At 43.9% G+C, this 20,897-nt stretch overlaps 1 protein-coding gene across 6 annotated transcripts in view; it reads left to right on the top strand.

Annotated features, from left to right (window-relative positions):
• BICRAL (BICRA like chromatin remodeling complex associated protein) overlaps nt 1-20,897 on the top strand; it is an 834,654-nt gene that overhangs the window by 395,731 nt on the left and 418,026 nt on the right. For all 6 annotated transcript variants that reach the window (XM_085612825.1, XM_085612820.1, XM_085612819.1 and 3 more), the window contains one exon: nt 16,052-16,160. In XM_085612825.1, the coding sequence (XP_085468951.1) occupies nt 16,052-16,160 (109 nt within the window). The remainder of the gene's footprint in view (nt 1-16,051; nt 16,161-20,897) is intronic.

The raw sequence follows: 20,897 nt of genomic DNA, 5'->3' as shown, positions 1-20,897 counted from the left end.
ATCAGGGAAACCAGTTCAGATCACGGTTTGGGAGGGTATATTGTTAAAATATACAGGGAAATCAGACCTCATTGAAGTGATATCCTTGGTACCTGAAGATCCAAAAGTAAGTGGAGATAATATGCAGGCCCAACGTGTCTTTAGAGAAGGATCACTTGGGAGGAAATATGGGAAATACCAGGGATGCCTGCCCTCACTCCTTACAGATTAACACACAAATGTACCTGAGAAATTGAAAGTGTGCAAGCATCTCATGGTGGTCCGATAGCTCAGACTGTGTATGTATGAACCCCCCTCCTCCAACCACCCTGATAGGCACTTCACTGTAATTGTATAAAATGGTCAAGATATAGTGAAAATGCACATGATAGATTGTTGAATAAGAGATTGGCTTTATTGAGCCAGTTACAGTATGGGAAAACAAATGTCTGATCCGAGAAATATGAATTTGATATCACATGATGACATGATACCAAGCATAAGCCATGTAACCTTATGCTAGCAGAAAATGAATAAAAATGATGCCAATAGAGGCCTTTAACCTAAGGAAGGAATGCAGAGTCAACATTTTAGTTCCCGATCCCAGGTTACACATAGATAGACCCAGTCCACTGAAAGATTACATAGTGAAGCATGCTGGTTCATCATGCCAGCTTTCTAGTCCGAAGATACAGTGTCTTTCATTTCACTAATGCAGTAAACAATAAATAAATCCACGCTAGAAATGCAAAGATATACAGAATATTTGTTATTCATTTATGAAGAAGATGCAGAGAAAAAGTTCTTAGTGGTTTCCATGCTAAAAACATGTAAAGCTGAGAGTACAAAACCTTCTAATTGTCTAACACTCATTCTAACAGCGTTTTCAGCAGTGCTTAATTTGAGCTGGTGGCTTCCGGTGCTCAGCACCGGCCCTTAATTGGCAGCACCGGGGCTTATGACTGTCTGCCACATGGTGGCAATGTCTGCCTATTCTAGGTATGGTAACAACAACATGAATGCCAATACTGATACAAAATCAACCAATTATTTACTCAAATCACACATGTCACTCGTGATTGAAAAGAAACTGATTTATCTTTTCTTTCTTCTAGTTTCAGAGGAAATTCAAAATCCTAAATTTTTACATTTGGATTTATGTAATCATTGATTCGCATTATAGTCTATTCATCTATTTCCATAGACCACAACAAATAACAACACATACATGACATATATTACATGTAGTGTGTGCACATGGAATTTCGACAATACTAAACATTGAATAGACAACCGCTTTATACTGTGTAAAAAATAATAATCAGTTAGGGTTCCACACAAAATTGCACAAATACATGAAAAACACGGGGGGGGGGAACAAGACCAGGAGGGTTGGGAAGTACATTTCAAGAACTACCTATTGATTTTTCTACACAACCCTGGTCGAGATGGGGACCAAACAGTGTAGTATTCAGTTAACCTAAGTCATTCATTCAATAATTTGTCAAACTTTTTTTTATAAAACATTGATACATAAAAAGGTTAGCCTGATACGCAGTACATATTCACTCGGTTGGTCAAAAATAATGGTCGATGCGTTTCGAACCCCAAATGCTTTCTTTAGGAGGGTTCTCCTCAGGACTTGGAACTGAAACAAAGTTTGTAAAAGATTGTCCAATCTCTAATCCAAACATGGATTATTTGAATATGCCATGTGGAAAAATCATTTGGGCTCTGATTGGGCTCTGTTCCTTTTATTTTGAAGGAGTTGTAGTTAGGACTGTTCTTCTGCAGAGAAGTTGGCATAACTTGTGGTGTGTCTGTTTTCTGCTCGCGTTTGGTTATGGTGACATTTGTTCAGCACCACACCAGCTCATTATGGTATTTACTTGGTTGTTGCTTCTAGATCCACGTCTTTTCTTATCCAGAAGTAGGGAATAAGTCTGCCACATGGTGGCGATGTCTGCCTGTTTTAGGTATGAGCATAACAACACCTGTTTATTATAATTCAATATACATTAACATTGGCTAATACCTGCTACCCAAGCCATTCTTATTGTTTTAGGGGCTTGGAATAGTATGAATTGTCACACTTGTAAGAGCGTAATGGTTAATAGTTGTGTTGGTACTGTCATGGGAGTGGTGGCGGGTGCAATAGATGCTGCAAGCTGCAGTGCTTACCTGACGAGGGACCTCACACTTATTTTTTCACAAATTAAGCACTGGTTTTCAGGCTGGCCAAAACGTGCAGGGGCGCCTGCCAGTGCCGAAGTTTGCTTTAGAATCACAGCAAAGCTGGATTGTGTGATTTCGGAAGCAGCTTATGTGGAACCAACCAACTCTTCGACCATGTCGTTGATCCTCTGAGAGTGTAGAAAACTGCAAACTCTGGACAGGAAAAAGTCAACATCACCTCAAAATTAGAGCAGCTAAGGTTTTGACTCGCCCAATATGATAGTGTACAGTGAAAGAAAATGGCACGGCAAACTGCTTGAACTGGAAGATAATCATATGCCGGCCAAGACAATCATAATAAAAATGGGAAATCATTTTCGAATGCAAGGCCTTGAAAATATGCACTTAAAATCACAATGTGCTACTCTGATATTCTGTTGCCAGAATGCCCCATTTTCAGAAATCCAGAACGAGTGGGAGATCTGTCTTGGTCCATGCACGAGTCTTAACGACTGGGGTCTCTTCTCACTTATCCCTTTTCCCTTTTCCATATAAAAAACTGCAAGACTTTTTAGTTTGAATAAAGGGATTTTTGGCGATCCTTGGACCAGATATACAAACTATTTAATTCACATAAAGTAGTCGCACATTGCAGCATTTGGAGTGGATCACAATTCGACTTGTCTCATTAATATTCACGAGGTAGGTTGCAATGTGTGTCTCATACAAATTGGATGCCATCACTGGGATGGTGGCGGCCTACTGGAGTCAGAAGACCACTATACCTGTGATGGCATTTCAATAAAATCATTTTTTTTTTTTTTTTTGTTAAAAACCTTTATTTGTGCATATGAAAAGGACAAATACGGGCCTACAACCATCAGGCCGGCCACAAAACGGTTAAGCACTGAGACAAACATTACATCCCCTGTGCATCAATGGTCAAGATTAGCAACGATTCAGGAGTTATACACTGGAGAGATCCTTGACACCAGGGGAAGGAGAAGTGAAGGTTAATTTTAAGGTTTTCAAAATAATTTTATCGAGAAAAAAGTCAGTAGAGGATAGAACCAAGGAGATTCGAGTCCGCAAGATGGCTTCATCACACGGGAGAGCAGCAGCATCATTAAAACGGCCATAGAAAATCTCAGACAGTGAGGCGATGCAGTTATATAACAGGATAGTCACATGAGTAAATACGCCCCCCTCCAAAGCCGCCCTCACTCAATCCACCCCACACCCGGGCCCCGAATCGGAAACAAGTATAGCGCAGAGACATAGAAGAAAGAGGCCCATAGAACTAAAAAGAAAAGGTAATTTACCCCCCCACCCTACACCAATGCGGAGGCTACGGCCTGCCCCCCCCCCCGGCATAGTGCCTGCCGCCCAATGAACCCGAAATATAGACAAGATAGAAAGTAGGAATAGAGTAAAGAAAATAAGAAAACAAAGAAGAAAGCGGGGAGGAGCCCACGTAACCTCGGAGCGCCCGAAACCACCGGCCAACTACGTTTCCACACACTAAGAACCCACTACACCCAAAGGCGGTCGTGTGAAGATAACGTGTCACAACAATATAAATGAAGGCAGACAAATCGTGACGAGTGCGCACAACAAATGCAGACAGTTCCAGTCCCAGTCCAGCCCATCCGTGACACCATGGTGATAGAAATCAATCTAGCCCTGGCCCGATCGCGGGCGTAAGATTAGACTAGCCCCCACATGAAGGCCCCGCAGCCCGTGCAAACAAAGACAATATGGCCGCTTGGGAGAAGATGGAGAAGTAGAGTCACAAAATGGCCGCCGATCATTGTTTGAGGTCCCCTTGTGCACCATATAAAATCCAGACCTGGCCTGTAAAGTACAGGAGTTCCACATAAAAGAAGCCGTAGGCCACCGTGAACGGTTCCTCAAGGACGTCAGGTGTCGCTCAGCTGGATACTCTTGCGGACGCGGTGAGGCAGGCAACAACAAAGCAGGCAGCAATGAACGGGGAAACAAAGTGTCCACAATTGAGCAGGAGATCGATTGATCCTGGGTGCCGGGAAAGCCAGATGCAGACACCAGTGTAGCACGGTTATACACAGTCGTTGCGTCCCCGCAAGAGGACAGAAGCACTGGCAGACCCGCGTCTTGTTGAGAACAAACGGGGCGCTCACGACCCGCAGCCGACAGTATGGAGTCGAACCGCTCACTCAGCGTTTGCAAGCCAACACACAATTGCAGACGAAGGTCCCGCAGGGCAGCCAGAACGGAGCCGCATGTCAGCGGAAGCTGCGCCCCCACATCGGCAGCAATCCGGGACAGCACTGTGGAGCTGGAGTCTGGTAGAGGGAGGGCGAAGCGGGCAGCGGGCGAGACCGGAGCATCGCCCCCCAGCAGCGAGCAGGCAATCAACGCCATGTTTTACCGCTGAACGGTACAGTGGCCAGGGGGGGGGTCGTAACAAGGAGGCAATTCCACGCAGGTCTGCGCCGCAACAGGTGAAAGCCAACAGTCGCTTCCCCTCCCTCGGACTCTCTTTGCAGCCGACTAGGCAACAGAAGAAGGGGGTCCGCAGCCTTCCACAGCGCGGGCCACAGAGCGAAGCAGGCGACCCGCCACACCGGGGCTTACCCTATAACTCCAGCCCATCAGGTGAAAGGTGAAGGAGGTGTCCGGGCGTCTCTCCCCCGGCTCATCTGGCGACAATCCGTGGTGTGAGGCGGGATCGGGGCCGCGGGGCTCAGATTTGCGCCGGGGGTCCAGTGACTGCGGAGCTTCCAGGGGGCCGGCCAAGGCCACAATAGAGCAGGGGTCCGGCGCGGAGAACAAAGGCACCAAGAACTCCGGCATCCGGGCGGGCTCAGACTCCGGGAAAGCGGCGGCGCGGTCAGCGCGTCGTCGCGCACGTTGCACCTCGAAAATCGGCGAGGATAGGAATCAGGATGATAGTCCGAGGCCAAGGGCCGGCGGAGCCGGGCGCTCAAGCGTCTGCTCTGGTCGCCATCTTGGCTCCTCCCCCTAAAATCATTTTTTTAATGCAGCCCGTTTTCTTAGAAGAAAACAGGTATGCATTGAAGAAAAAAAGTACTTATTTCAAAAAAGTTTATTAAAGAGTTGGCACATCCACAAAACGTTTTTTTCATTCCCAAAGGGATTAGGTAGTCACCACATTTGAGAAGATGGTAACCTAATGGGTGGTGACCGGATTTGCAGTTGCAAGCCATTGATACATAGCATTCTGACTTTCAATTTGGAAGGGACACCCCTTCCAAATTGCAATTTGTTGTGCATTTTTAAATCCTGTTGTAATTCTGTAAGCACCAACCGAATCTCAAAATGGACTTAGTACATTTAAAAAGTGCCATTTAGCAGTCACAAACTCTGCAAATAACAGGCTTTGCCACCACTAAATGACTTTGTACATCTGATCTCATGTCCTATGCTAACAGTCCCTTCCTCGTTTAAATAAATGCTTTTAACTATATAAATCTTTCCAAAAAATAAACGAAATAAACTCCACCCTGCGACTTACCACCTTCATTCAAAATGCCAGTATTTACTATGGCGCATGAATATGCTATTGCAAATTAGCAAAACTTAGAAAATAAGCAAATTAAACGATTTGAATATTAATTACAAATCATGGTTTGAAGTATCAACATGTAGTATTTTTCCCCGTACAAACAGTTCACAAAGACCTTGAGCAAGAAGAAAGTAACAAGCATTGCCAAATCCAATAGGTCTTGATTATGCGAGAGCTGGTATGCAGCATAGCTTAAAGTAAAAAAATTAAAATAGCACTGTGGCTTGGTCAACATTGGCCACTGGCTTTACCAGTGCTTGTTTTTTGAGGCATTAGAAGATAAAGTGAATTGGCTGAAAATCACACTATGTTGAGCCAGAACTTAAGCCTGGTTCCCCTACTACAAAATCAGGAGCTCTGGCCTTTAGCTCACAATTCCTCACATGCTGCTCTTTGACATTGGTGTTTTATAAGAAGCCATTCTAGTGAAAGCAACCATTATCCCCAAGTGTTAATTTTTTTATCGATAGGCCAAGGAGGTGGACATGGAAAATTGTACTGGCACTATGGACGAATTTAAAAAGACAAAACTCATGGAAAAAAATGGACAGCACGTTTAGTCAACATTGCGCTAATTTGGCAATAGTGCAGTCAGAAAGCTGAGGAAAATGGTAACATATCAAGGAAAAGTTAGAGAAATTAAACCTTTCTCTAGGGAAAAAACCCCGTAATCATCTGCCTTTGATTACTCAAGAGGCAAGCTCAAAACGTACCAAACATTGCCAATATGTCTCGCGTGTGGCAGATCTGTTGGCCTTGTCAGTGTTTTTTTTTTTTGTTGGCTGAATGTAATGTTGTGATGCAGTCAACGCTGGCCACACCGTCAGTGCTGTCCACCATGGTAAAAGAAAACCATTGACAAAACCAATAGATCTCACATGTGCAAGAGCTATCGCTTTGCCAATGCCTAGGAAAAAACCACTATGACCCCTCCAGCGCTGGCCATGTCAAAGCCCTATTTTTCATAACAGGAGGAGGAGCAAGCAAACATTGGGGAAGAGGGAAGTGGATGGCCTAATTTCGAAAGGCCATTCCCAAGCTGTTACAAGTTGCATTTGGAGTTATCCTTTGGACCATTCAAATGCTGGACACCAGGAGGCTTGCTATATCACCTGTGCCGCTCACCTTTTTACCTGCCCTTTTCTTCAATAGGCATGTGTCTTTGTGTATGCAGACCATGTTCAGTATACTTTCCCTCATAAGAACAAATTGGCCAATGTCCAAAACCATTCACAGCATTTAAAAATTGAGGATTCCTGTTATTCCTTAAATTACTTTGGGCCCTCAGGTTGAGTCTGTGGTCGACCGCAGCTTTTCCCATCTTAGGTAGTTCTAATGGAAACACTCCCCTTTTTGTCTTTTTTCTTATGAGGTCACTGAGTTGATATTTTTGCCTCCTTAGGCGGCAACTGTGGGCACTTTATACTTGAGTTTTCCCATGTATGCTGTTTTCCACATGCTCTGACTCCACAACCCTTTCGGAAAAGTGTGGTTATGTTTCAACAGGCTTGTTGCATTAGTACTTTCTTCTGCTTCAACACCAAATACATTTCAAGGCCTATGCGTCGTTCACAGAACGTTTTAAAACCAAAATGAAGGTTCAGGTCCTCCTGATCGGCCGCTTCCTATACCCTTGTTTCATCAACCAGACAAAAGGGGGAGAAGTCATCTGAGTGCTACATCCTTCCTCTGAAATGCCAAGCCCCCCTGTCTGTACAATAAATGTCCTAAAGTTTCAAACAGACCTGACTGTTTTATTTTGGTTTCTCTGTGATTCCATTGTTCTTTGACAGTAGAGTTATAAAACCCATGGAAGTTGGTTGTAGGAGTGCTCCAAAAAAAACACTTAACATTAAACATATTTTTTATTTTTTTCACACATTATTTGAAGATTTGTATTTCTAAAATATTGTTAAACCTGTCACGACATGCTAAGGTGAAAGTAATCGAGCTAGTGAGCCTGGGGTTCTTAATACTGTGAAGAAAAAATGACTCTTGTGCTGTGGTTTTAGACCCAAGCATGGCTATAGTGCTCTGGTTTTGGACCTAATTTTCAGATAAGATTCCTTGACATTTCCTTTTACATCACAGATGGCATTGGAAATGGCATAGCTGACTGTGTATATTAAATGTATAGGGAGATGCCTGCATGTTTTTTGTAGAGAGTAGGATTTAATGTGACAGGAAGTCTTACACCTTTGTAGCAACAACTATATTTTCTGCCACCAAGCTGCTTCTTGTGAAGCGTTTTTGTTCATCCCAGTGTCTGAGAAGAACTGGCACCAAGGCATGTTTTGCACCATGTACCTGACATCTGCTCATAGATTAAAACTGACTTTTATCAAACATGCTAGCTTTCAGAAGGGCTCTACACGCCCATCTCTTCTCAATTTTTCTATCTCCCTTTCTTCCCCACACACACTTTTAAACATATAAGAACAGTGCTGCAGAAACTACAATGGCTTCCAGTCCTGAATAAATGTAAAAATCCAGGCTGTAAATCCGGTCATCTCTCTATTCCAACACTGAAGTAGTTATACTCGTGTGCTGCATGTAAGCTATGCATCTAGGCCGGGGTCTCCAACGTTTTCTCTAATGACAGCTTATTTTGATCGATGAAAACAGTCCAGTGCTACTAATGATTTTGGCAATTCATGCAGTAGGACCCACAACAGAGACAATCACTGTAGGATTCCTTGTAGTGACCGCCCGGATGTATGTTGTTACATTAAATGATGCCAAAATGTCATATGTCATATCAAGAATATTGACTAATACTGTATTATGACGGTAACATATGTATGCATATATATAAAACGGTACTGTATATTTAACAAAAATTAATATTTTATCACCATATGTGAAGCAAACCCCTGCTAAGCATGGCCGTCGGCCGTGCTTCCTTGCCAGGGGTTAGCCACAGGGCCTGCAGCCAACCACATGCAGGCAAGCACCCCCACCATGTGCAGAATGGGGTTGTCCGCATTCAACCCCCCCTTGGGGAACCAACCCCCGCAGGCAAGCAACCTGTCACGCTGCTCACTGCCTTATATACATATATACACACATAATATACACACACAGGCAGTACAATTCACCCAGTGTTTTAAGAGAGTGCTGGAACATATGCGTGCACTAGATAATCACGATAAACATTATCTAGTGGCAAGACATTGAAAAGTTTAATTTCAGTAACCGTGGTCTTGTTAGCTTTTATGGTATTGAGGTGGGTCCCAGGGGTGGAGACAAACTTCTCAAGTTGAGAAGAAAAGAATCTTGCCTCAAAATTCATCTTAATACCAAATCCCTATATAGTTTGAACTCTGATGAAGAACTGTCAGTACATTTATATATATATCCAGAGATTACCCAGTGGCAGTCGCCACTGGGTAGTTATAGTTAGATCTGCTCTTCCATATACCAAGAGCTTTTTGGTTTGCTAATAACTTTGGCGTGGTTTGACGAATTTACACAAAACTTTACAAAAAAGTTCACCCACCTCAACCCTGCCTGGAGTTTTGGGGTGATCCTTTGAGCGGGTGCCGAGAAAAAAGGGGGGTCCCAGAACAAAAATCCTCATGCATTTTCCATGGACTTTTTTGGAAAGCGACATCACAAAAACTAATGAGCAGACTTACACCAAATTAGGCAGGAGGCTAAATCTTGGTCCTTTAAGGTGAGCTTTTTAGGTCTCGCCTACACAGCGCGCATGCGCTGCATAAGAAAGACCTTTAGCCGTCGCACAGCTTTGAGGGCAAAAACGTGCACGCGTTGCATTGCTTCCAATGGCAACGCATGCACGTCTGGAGATTCCCTTGCGGGAGTGAGCAGCGCCATATGGTGGCGCCATATGGTCGCAATCATCGCGCCTTGCTGCTCGCTTCCGCAAGGGAATCGCGTAGGCCCCCTCATCCCTGCTGCCGCGCGAGGCGTGCGCTTGTGCTGGTTTTATCTTTCCCAACTCATTGCAACTATGCCCGGCATGTGTAAAGTGCAGCGGAACTGGTTCAACTGCGACGGGCTCTGAGGTGGTGGAGCACTCTTGAAAACACCATGTGGTAAATTGGATACACCTGAACTTTGCTCGATTTTAAGGGACAAGAAGCAGGCATTACAAAATGGCAGGCAAGAGGGGTTTTAAACATGAACACAAGTGATTGTAAAACTGGTAAATTAGGTCTCTCAATGTTCTGTGGCAAGGCCCAGTGAGGAGTGTGGGGTGTCTGTGGGTGAGTGTATGCCTGTTAGAATGGTGTCTACAGAGCACCCACACCCCGCCGATCTATAATCTGCAGGTATTCCCCTACACAGGCTCACCGCAGACAGGCAATGTATCTGTTCCTCAGAAGGGCCAGTATTCGTTCTGCATTAGTAAGAGCCGCTGCATGAAAATCATTCATGCCGAAAGGCTGCAGAAGGGTGCGCTTGGAATGTCCACGGATCTGGACTCATACTTACAAGGATCTATGGCGTCGCCACCCTGGGACTCAGAAAGCATCTGTCCACATCATCACATGAACCTGACGCATCGCAATCTGCTTTCAGTTCTAACTTAGCTGCCGGCTGCAGCTGAGGGTTGTCCATCACCTTTCACCAGCACTTGGAATCACAAATTACACTTTCGAGACCTATCATGGTTTCACCCTTATTCTCTCCGGCCTAACTCTCTAATCAGCCCCTCTGTGTCTCTCTTCGGCCCCTCTCTCTCTCACTCTCTCGCCCCTCTCTCTCCAGCACCCTGTCCCTCCCTGGCCCCACTTTCTCTCTCTAGTCTCTCTGTCTTCAGTTCCCTTGTGTCTTTCTCCCCCCTCCCCCCTCCCCCCACCCACATATCTCTCCGGCCCCTCTGTGTCTCTCCAGCCTCTCTCTGAATCTCTCAAGCCCATCTCTGACTCTCTACATCCTCTCACTCCAGCCCGCTGTGTCTCTCGTATCCATTCCCTGTGCTCCAATGGGCCTATTCTATACCTGACCCCTCGGTCCCTCTCCCCATCCCTCCACGTTGCTCAGTCCCACCCCCCATTGCACGGCCCAACTTTCCGTCCCTCCCATTGCACCAGTCACTCTCTCCGTCCCTCCTCTTTGCCCCGATCACTCTCCTGTCCCTCTTCATCGCACCAGCCCCTCATCTGTTCAAATTGATTATGTCAGCACTTAAAGGCACAATTATATGCCGTGGTAAGGTTACATGCTTCTGACATTGCACTTTCTAAGTGTAACATTCAAAAAGCTGTCAGAGGTCATTAAATCACAGATACTAATTCAATACTACAATACTAAATAAATTAATAAAAAGATCCCCGTCCCTGTGTCTTACCTGATGCTCATCTGTTCAGGAAGCGGCCTTACCAACAAGCTCTGCTTACTGTAGCAGGTTAGCGGTCTTGCTATCCTGCAATGTCCGGTAATTTGATACACCACATCCTCTGGCCAGATGTTGCCGGAGGAGATAAAACAAGCATTGGCATAGCCAATAGGTCTCGCCTTTGGGACCTTATAAGTATTTAGTTTTGCAGCACAATATCCTTGGTGCAACTACATCAAATGTTGCATGGCTAAACACTTATAAGGTCCCAAAGGCGAGACCTATTGACTATGCCATTGCTTGTTGTGATTTGGTGTAAATCCGTTCAGTAGTTTTGGAGGCATAAAGCTAAAAAATATTTGTATATATTGGACGGGTGGGTTTGAGAGACTTACGAGATTCCCGCGAGATCCCATCTTACAAAAAAATAACAATGTAATAGTTGGAGTTTTTATTTGTACATTATTTTGCCACCTCCCCTAAATTATATTTTTCAGCCCCAGGGGATGGTGCCCGGGGCCTCTTAAGGCTCAGTGAAGAAGGCCTTACGCTCTTCCCTCAATTACTATAGCCCGCGGGATGGGTCCCTGGAGACCATTTGAGCTTGGGGAGGGTGGCCATATGCCCCCTTCCCTAATATAAATTGTTTTGGACAGGGGGATGGGGTCGCAGGGTCAGCTAAAGGCTTGGCAGGGGGCTGCGTGTCCCCCCTCAATAATATATTTTTGGGGTCCGCAGGCCTAATAGTGGTTTGGGGAAAAGGGCTGCGCCTTCCCCTCCCCTTTTTAAAAACATAAGGCTCAGAGGGATGGAGTCTCCGGGGTTAATAGTGGTGTGGGGAGGGGGACTGTGTACCCTCCTCCCCTAGGAGGGACCACTCTGCAAACGTGCCTCCTGTTACACTACTGGTTGGGGTAAGAAGTCCACTTTAGTCCTGAGGCCCTCAGGAGGCAAGGGGACTTCATCCCACAACCATCAATGTGACAGGAGACGGGTTTGCAGAGTGGTGGAGAAAGTGAGCGTGGCCTCCGAAGACCTCTTAGCAATCCCGCTATGTGGGCCTTACTAGAGGTAACAGGAGAGCTTGTTGGCCTCCAAAGACCCTGTTGAGTCAAGGGGACTTCACCCCCAACCATCAGTGTGAGGAATGAAGTCCTCTTGGATGCTGAGGGACCTTGGTGGCTAAGAAGCCCACCTGATACTATCTGTGGGTCCTACACATTGGGATTCCTGAGAGCTGGCCAGATGCCTGCCCCCTTTCTCCACCACTCTGTAAACGCCATTACTACTTTAAAAACCATAGAAATTTAAAACCAAAGGTTACAGGGACGTTATAGTGAGGAATTGGCATTTAAAAAACCTTAGAAATACACTGTAAAAGCCAAAGGTTACAGGGACATTATAGTTAGGAAATGGAATAAAAATCTTGGAAATTCACTGAAACAACCAAAGGTTACAGCGACGTTATAGTTAGGCTCAGGTTTCACTCGTATAAAACCAGTGAAATTCCGCAGTTCTAGTTAGCAGAGCTAACTATAACTTGCGCCAACGAAATTCACTGCTTATGACCTCACATATTACATCACTCATGACATGGTCAGGGACTTTTCTGATGACATCACTGATGACATTATCCAGTGACTGTGAGCATTTGGATTGTGATTTAAGATTAGAGCCGGAAATGGTGTTGGAACAGTAGGTGCTTCACATCTTTATCTTTTTAACAGTCTGTGAGAACGAGTAGTTCAGATCTGGGAGGCATTCCCTGTTAGGACTGTGGCAGCATTCTTTGATTCTTGTAGGCATTCCCTGTGAAGGACCGTGGTAGCATTCTTTGCTTCTTGTAGATTGACCTTTCTAAAAGAGGAAACTTGGATCTCCTTAGGAGTTAAAGCCTCCTTAGATCGTCAATTTTTATACTAGGTAAATTGGGGTCCTTGAGCGGAGGGCTTATCCACTAGCCAGTTTGAAAAATCTTCCAGCTTCAATGGACAGCCAAAAGAGATTTATGAGCACAGGGGTTAAGTGATCATAATGTTTTGTTCCTGACATTAGTTTTTCAGAAGCACTGAGAACGGCCTTCAGAAGCAAAATGTGTGTTTTACTATCCCCTGCCAAATGAAGGCTATCATAGTACATCCAAAGTAAGGCTAAGAAATTAAACTAGAATTCATTCTGAATTATGATTCTAGCATGAAGAATTTGATACCTCAGAAGATTCTGAGCTGATATTGGGCGATTTCAACCTGGTCATTGATGTGTTCCTTTACATAATGAATCAGAATGCATGTGAGCTTGACATGTGAATCAGCAGATTTAACCAGATTCCAGTTGAGATAATCTATGGCCATCTAAGCCTTGATGTTCTCCAGAAGTTTAGAGAGGGGAATCTTTTCAAGTGTAGCTGAGTATTAGCAACATACAGGTGGTATGAAATGTTGAGAGTGTTTGAGTGGATAGCCAAATTAATGTAAAGATTGAAGAGAGTAGGAGAGAGAATGGATCCTTGAGTCACTACGTGCTTCAGAGCTTTAAGCGCAGATAGAGTATAGCAAGAAATGATGTACTGTTGCTGATTTTGCAGTTGATAAATTCATTTCAAGACCAAAGTTATTGATCATATCAAAATTAGATGATAGGTTTAGGAGGATAAGTAATCAGCATTCACCTTTAGCAATGTTGTGAGGAGCATCATTAAGTAATCTGGCCCCAGTTATACATCTAGTACTGAAGTTTGGTTGAAGGATGTGCAATAGATTGTTGTCTAATAATAATTCTTTCAAACTGAGCCACCACACAGCTTTGAAGGGATGCGAAGTTCATCACAGATCAGAAGTTGTAAATGCTTACCGCGGCTGATTCTTCTTTTTATTAGAAGGGTTTGAAATAAAGTTTTAACACACTTGGGACCCATACCTTTCTCAAGGAGGAGTTGACCAACTGCATTGACTAAAAGGTCATCGACGACACTATTTCTGTAAATAAAGAGGAAGATATTGGGTCAGAAAAATTGGATGGTAATTTGAGATGAGCTGTAGTTTTTGTATGGCTTTGAAAAAGTGATATACACACTGAAAGGAGGAATGGTCCTGTCACAGAAATGTTTGCAGGATTAATAATTGAAGTCACAGGAAACTGTGACACAGTCTAGGTGGCATTGCACATAGGTGGCATGGTTCGTCACAGGGCTGTCCATCTAGCAATGCGAACAAGCATTTGCAATGCTATAGGTCTCGCATTTATGAGAGTTTGAGCGATTTGCATTGTAAATGACAATGTCTTTTATTTATGTGTTGTTTTTTAAATAGATAAATTAAAGGCATTGTTATGTACAATGCCAGTAAGCTTAAACTCTTGCAAATGGGAGACCTATTGCATTGCAAATGCATTCGGTGTCCTTGCTATGAAAATAAAAAAAAGTGTTAGGAGAGAGTGTGGACAAAGCTATTTGAGGAAATAGTGCTCGGAGGCTGTAATTAAAGCCTACTGATCAACAACACACGTAACAGGGGGTGTTGCCTTGGGAGGTTACAAAATGAGACAAGGTGGTACTAAGGAGGGACTACTTAGCCTTTTGATTAATGAACAGCCACAGTTTACAGTGGACAATGACAAAAGCTAATGAAAAATGTGGGTGTAGAGTGGGTGAAGCTTCAAGTCCCTACCTCAATACAGCATGCCTCGCAGAGCAGTGCACGCGCTGCCCAGGCTCGACAAATAAATGACTCGTATTTATGACATTAGTGGTGCCTACTTTGTCTAGGTTTATCCACTGGTGTAAAACAAAAAATGCATGGGGTTGGGCAAAATACATTTTATTAGTGCCCGCCTTCGCCATTTTTAAAGCAGACAGATATTGACTTACACTCTTCATGTTCTTGACATTGGTTAACATGTTTTTAGCGCTCTTGGAAATGCTGGTGCCTTCGTCTGGATATAAACAAATAATTCAGATAACAGAGAATACACCAGCTGGCGCAGTTCTGTTCACTTAAAACATTAATCTGCGCCTCAGCTGCTGGGTTACCGGATAAATCTCACTCCAGTTATCTCTGATGCAGATTGATATACTTTTCTCTGTAGTCAACCTGTGCCCAACATCAGTGAGTTTTCTCTAGAAGAAAGTTTCCTTTCTTGTAGGTCGCTCGCTGCCAAACATTTGCATCCCAGGAGAAAATAGACCTCCTATACATAATAGAAAAGCAACTCCAGTTTTATCCCAGACACAAGTACATAGACTGGCCTTTACCTTGTATATTAGGACTAATCTATACTTTTGCATAACCCTTACATAATAATTGACTTGGCTGTTATGAACTAAAGGTTGGTCGAAGTAAGTTTTTGTTTTTTAAAGATGTATGGTCCTCTCACTCCATGACATTTGTGTTTTCCCCGCTCTGTTCAGAAGTGTGGGAACCTCTAGGAGCCTTCCCAATCCAGAAGTACATCCACAAAATTGCTGCTGGATCACTGAGAACATGATGACCTTCACTCATATTCCATGCCAGTTTCTGCCATTCCGTGCATGGTTTGCTTGGCAGAAATGGGCATGTAAATTGCTAACGGCCACTATGCTCAGAGAAAAAGCTTGGGGCGTGTTGGGGTGATTTACTTTTTGTTCAGAAAAAACAAATTCCTGCATTGGGAGTTTTTCTCTTATAAATAGACTTTGCCAAGAGGGCTCTAAATACATGTTATACGAAAGACTTTGCCAAGCGGGCTCTAAATACATGTATACGAAAGAATAACTTGTGAATAACTTGTGAAGTGAGCTGATGTGGTTCTCTTCACAGCATAGAAACCCTCACCAAGAAGGCAGAGAGCTCTAAACATGGCAGATGATCCTCTGCCAGAGCTGGAAAGGTCATGATCTCCACCGTTCTAGCAGACCTCAGAACTGCCCCCAGGGTGTAAACGAAACAGTTAGCCTTTTCTGGCAAAAACATGGTGTATTGGATATTGTCTTTTGGAAAGTATTGATATAAACTCTGCTTTGACTTTTGCCGCCTTGGTGTTACTTTCAGCCTCCAAATAACTTAATGAACCAGCCTCCGCCAGTTTCTCTATCGCAATCCCAGGATACTTCAAGACAACACCAACTGTCAAGCCATCACAGCCATTCATCATTATCAGGTAAGAACTATTGTCATTTCTGTTTTTTTAGTTCTTTAAAACATATGGTATTATTGCATTGTTTTCAATGAAAAACTAATTTCGGATATACTAATCTGTGCCATTTGTTTCATAAGAATGCAATTAAAATTCATGACAGTTATTTGATGAGTAACCCCTTATCTGCTGTGCCCTATTTTAGCTATTTGGAGTAGTTCACGCTTAGGGCTCCATAACTTATTTCAACATAAGTTAGCCACACCAAATTTGCGTCCTTTTTTCCAACATCCTGGGGATTCTAAAGGTACCAGGGTTTGTGAATTCCTGTGGAAAGGGACCTAAAATGGCATCAATAAACAGTTTGCTGTAGTAAAGTCCCCATCATAACAGCCATCAGGAACTCACAGAGCTGAATCAAAAAACCAAATTTTGTGCCACGTTTGGCATTTTTCAAAGCGTTAGCCCTTTTTTCCTATTTTGTTGTGCTCTCTACCTTCTTAAAGGAAAGCTATAGATTTCTGAAAAGTAGGCAAAATTTCAAAATCAGCAAGGAGTCATATGTGTAGATCCCTCAAGGAAAATGACTGTTGAAAGGAAGAAATGTTGAAATTGAGTTGGAAAAAATGGCCATTTGTGACAACATTTTCATCTTTAACTTTTTGTCACGATGGCTGATATACAAAACCAATTTACCATTACGTCCGCTAGACCATTCTGATTGTGGGTGTATATATAAGGTTTGTAGTTTCTCCAAAAACCCAAGGTACCAGCAATTGATCTGCAATTTTTTTCATTGAGTACCAAGTATAGACCAATTTATATAGTGAATTAAGTAGAGTGAAAAATGGGTATCAAGAAAACCTATGTATTTCTGATATGAGCACAAGACATGGAGTTTATGAGCAGTAATTATTTGTACACCTTTGAATTTGTGGGTACGGCTTCTGTCGTATGATTTAGAGTGTATTTTTCAAAATATTTTCTTTCTTAGACACTGGATTACATTTAAAAGGCACAAATGCAGTGAAATCCAACTGGTAATAACAAATGTTCTAGTGTTCTATGGTCCCACAAGTCTTCTGATAAAAATGTCACACCGGGTTTTTTTACCCAGAATTCCTTGCAAATCTCAAACGTAGGCTAAAAAAAACTAATTTTCATCTAATTTCTGTGATCCCTAAGTTCTGGACTCCTTCGACCAGGCAGAGCAAGGGGTAGGTTCTTGGCATCAGCTTCAGGACGAACTGATGTTAACTTTTTGTAACGTGCATTTCTCTGCCTGCAAGTCTAGGGAGTGTGACAAGTACTCTAATCGGGTTGGTCAATTCTAGTTTAATTGAAAAGGTACCTCAATGCTAGGTCTAAGAGTGCTTGGTTCACTTTTGAGTAGCCAACCACTGTGTAGATAGTGTAGTATTCCTGGTCCTGACAAATCGCCACGTGGTTTTCTACACTTCAGACGAGAAACATGTTGACCATGCACATTTAGCCACCTCTGACCATTATATCAGCGGTGACAATCTCTATGTTTTTAATTGAGACCAGTTGGCTTGCAGATTAAATTTGTTTTGGAGCACCACTGAGCCTCATTTTATCCTTCCACACACCACCTCACCACACACCACACACTTTGTTCACATCTACACTACGAGGCCCCACACCCGCACTTCACCTAACGGCTTGGGAAAAAGATCTCTGCCAAAGAGCCCCTCATAGGGTGCCCATCAGACATTGCAGCGCAGGCCTGATGTGGAGCAAGCCCTATGATGAAGCATGACACCCAACCGGGTGTGTGAGGGCCCCATTTCCAAAATTGGGAGACACCCTGCCTCCACTTTAGGGTGGGGGTGTTGACCAACCCAGCCTCCTCTTCCTCCTCCTCCCATAGGAACGGTATACTCCTTTTCTTATAAGTACTGGAATCTGCAGGGAGCCACAAACTTCCATCCACCTGGCATTCCCCCCGGTCTCCTGATGAAAATGGTACCTCACTTGGGGGGGTAAGCCTACTGCCCACGAGGGGAAATGGCCCAAAACATAACATGGAGGCATCGCGTTTTTCCACTAAAAACTAATCCTTTTTTCCAATGTGGGTAGCTGTAGATTTTGGACCCTCGCTCTGCTGGCACCTTGGGAAATCTAGCAAACCTGTACATTTGTGACTAATAGACACCTAGGCATATCCAGGGGGCAGTGACTTGGATGGCTCTCCTCAGGTTTATTTACCCAGAATCCCTTGCAACCTTCAAACATTTCTCTGATGTAAAGTTCTGGAATCTGTGGGGAGCCACAAACGTCCATCCACCTGGCATCCTCCCAAGTCTCCTGATAAAAATGGTACTTCACTTGTTTGGTTAGGCCTAGTGCCCACGAAAGGAAACGGCCCAAGTCACAGCATAAACGCATTGCATTTTTCCACTGAAAACTGACCCTTTGTTTCAAATGTGGAGCTGTAAATTTTGGACACTACCTGAGTAGGCACATAGGGAAAACCATCAAACCTGTAAATTGTTTTAAACTAGACATCTAGTGATTTTCAGGGTGACTTGACTTCCGTGGCTTTCACCAGTTTTTGTTTTACCAGGATCCCTTGCAAACCTCAAACTTTGAGTACAAAAACACATTGTCCTCACATGTCTGTGAAGGAAAGTTCTGTAGGGAGCCACAAAGCCACAATCTTCCATCCCTCTGGCGTTTCCCCAAGTCTTCCGATAAAAATGTTACCTCACTTTTGTGGATATGCCTTATGCCTGCTACAGTAAACAGCCAAAACGCAACATGGACGCATCGCATTTTTCCACTTAAAACTGATAGGTTTTTTACTGATGTGCGTAGCTCAGCCAGCACCTAGGGAAACCTAGCAAACCTGTACATTTTTGAAAACCTGAAACCTAGGGGTATCCAGGGTGGAGTGATTAGCGTGGTTCTAACCAGTCCCTTCCAAACCGCAGTCTTTGCATTAATAAAAACACATTTTCCTCACAGTTCTGTGGTGGAATGTTCTGGAATCTGCAGGGAGCCACAAATTTCCTTCCACCAGGCAGTCCCCCAAGCCTTCTGATAACAAGCCTTGGCATAGCCAATAGGTCTCGCCTTTGGGACCTTATAAGTGTTTAGTTATCCAGCACAATATCCGTGGTGCAACATCAAGTGTTGCATGGCTAAACACTCATAAGGTCCCAAAGGCGAGACCTATTGGCTATGCCAATGCTTGTTGGTAGTTGCGGGGAGATTATGTGATTTGCCTAGAATCACAAGTTGTTGAGCCGACGCCGAGACTTGAACCTGCTACTGGCATATCTAACATAAAGCTACAAACAGCATAACTTCCACTGTAGCAAAGCTCCAGGTGTATAACACTATATAACAGCAAGTATCACATATAAATGTGACAGTCCTCAATCCAAAATCGTCTTATCTTCGTGCAAGGGACGATGTGGTCTACCCCGAATCCAAATTTAAGGGGCCCTCCGGTGAAAGATGGGTAGAAATGGGAGTTTCTTCCCAAATCGGGATTCCAAGGTTTTTTACGGACACATTTCACCACGTAAATCGTAATTGAATATGTCAGCAGAAAACAGCGCGAGATGTGGGGGGAAAACTGCCAAAATCAGTGCGGAAACGTGGAACTGAATAGTGCATTAATGTTTCATTCAAATAATGCCACCTTGCTCCAGTGTCATTATTTTCTGGTGCAGAATTCCCGTAACTGAAGTCCACGAGAATCCAAACGAGTGCCTTAGGTGTGTGGCGATCTCACACTGACAGCTACGGATTTACTCCAGGTTTCTGCTGCAGAGTAGTATGCATATAGCTGGCCATGCTCCATAAATGAAGCTATGGCCTTCCACTGAATACCGTACCCAAGCAAAGAGCTGTGCCATGGTACCCCCGCGAGACACCCAAAACTAAACAGGCCTTTGAAGAGCATTTCCGTCATGAATATTTACACCTTGTTGCCAGGGCAGCTTTGACAGATCAGGTCTGTTTAGTTTCATGCAAACTTTTGGTGAAGCAGCTCACAAACTTGAATTCAAGCTTGCTAGTAAAATAGGAGAGGACACAACCAGGGGGGAACTCTAAGCAGAACACAGAGCAATTTAGCAAAAAGTGTCAAAATAGCACCAAGTATAATCCTCCCTGTTAAGAGCCTTTCAGTGGGTGTTCTATGAAAGAGGGTCATAAGCTACCCAGCTGCAGACAGGCTACGTCAGAGCAGACGGACGAGCTAGAGGTCTTGTGGTCTTTTACAGTGTCTTCTAGAGCCCTAACGTTGTGACAGTTCACGCAGGAAATTAATTTCAAGAAGCTCCGTTTCTAAACCACTTCCAAATGCGAGAACCTCCAAAATTCAGAAAAAAACAATTAAATAAATGGGTGGGAACCAGTATCTTCCTAAAATCTAGTATGGGCGAAGAATGAGTTCAGACAGAATATCCGAAGAGGGAGGGGGAGAAGGGAGGGGGGAGTGCGAGCAGAGGAGCATTCACAGCGATAGAAGACACAAATGAAACTGACGAAGAGGGAGGGGAAGAAGGGAGGGGGGAGTGCGAGCAGTGGAGCATGATTCACAGCGATAGAAGACACAAATGAAGCTGACCAAGAGGGAGGGGGAAAAGGGAGGGGGTGGTGCAAGCAAAGGAGCCTGATTACAGTAATAAAAACACAGATGGCAGCTGTGCACGTGCTCATGAACGCAAGCTGGAGGCCAGCAAAAGCCTCTGGTGGCACTTTTAAAAGCCACTTACTAAATGTCTC

Source organism: Triturus cristatus, chromosome 6 (assembly GCF_964204655.1).
Source record: "Triturus cristatus chromosome 6, aTriCri1.1, whole genome shotgun sequence".
Lineage (NCBI taxonomy): Eukaryota > Metazoa > Chordata > Amphibia > Caudata > Salamandridae > Triturus > Triturus cristatus.
Note: the sequence above shows the minus strand (reverse complement) of the source record. Positions and strands in the feature narration are given on the sequence as shown.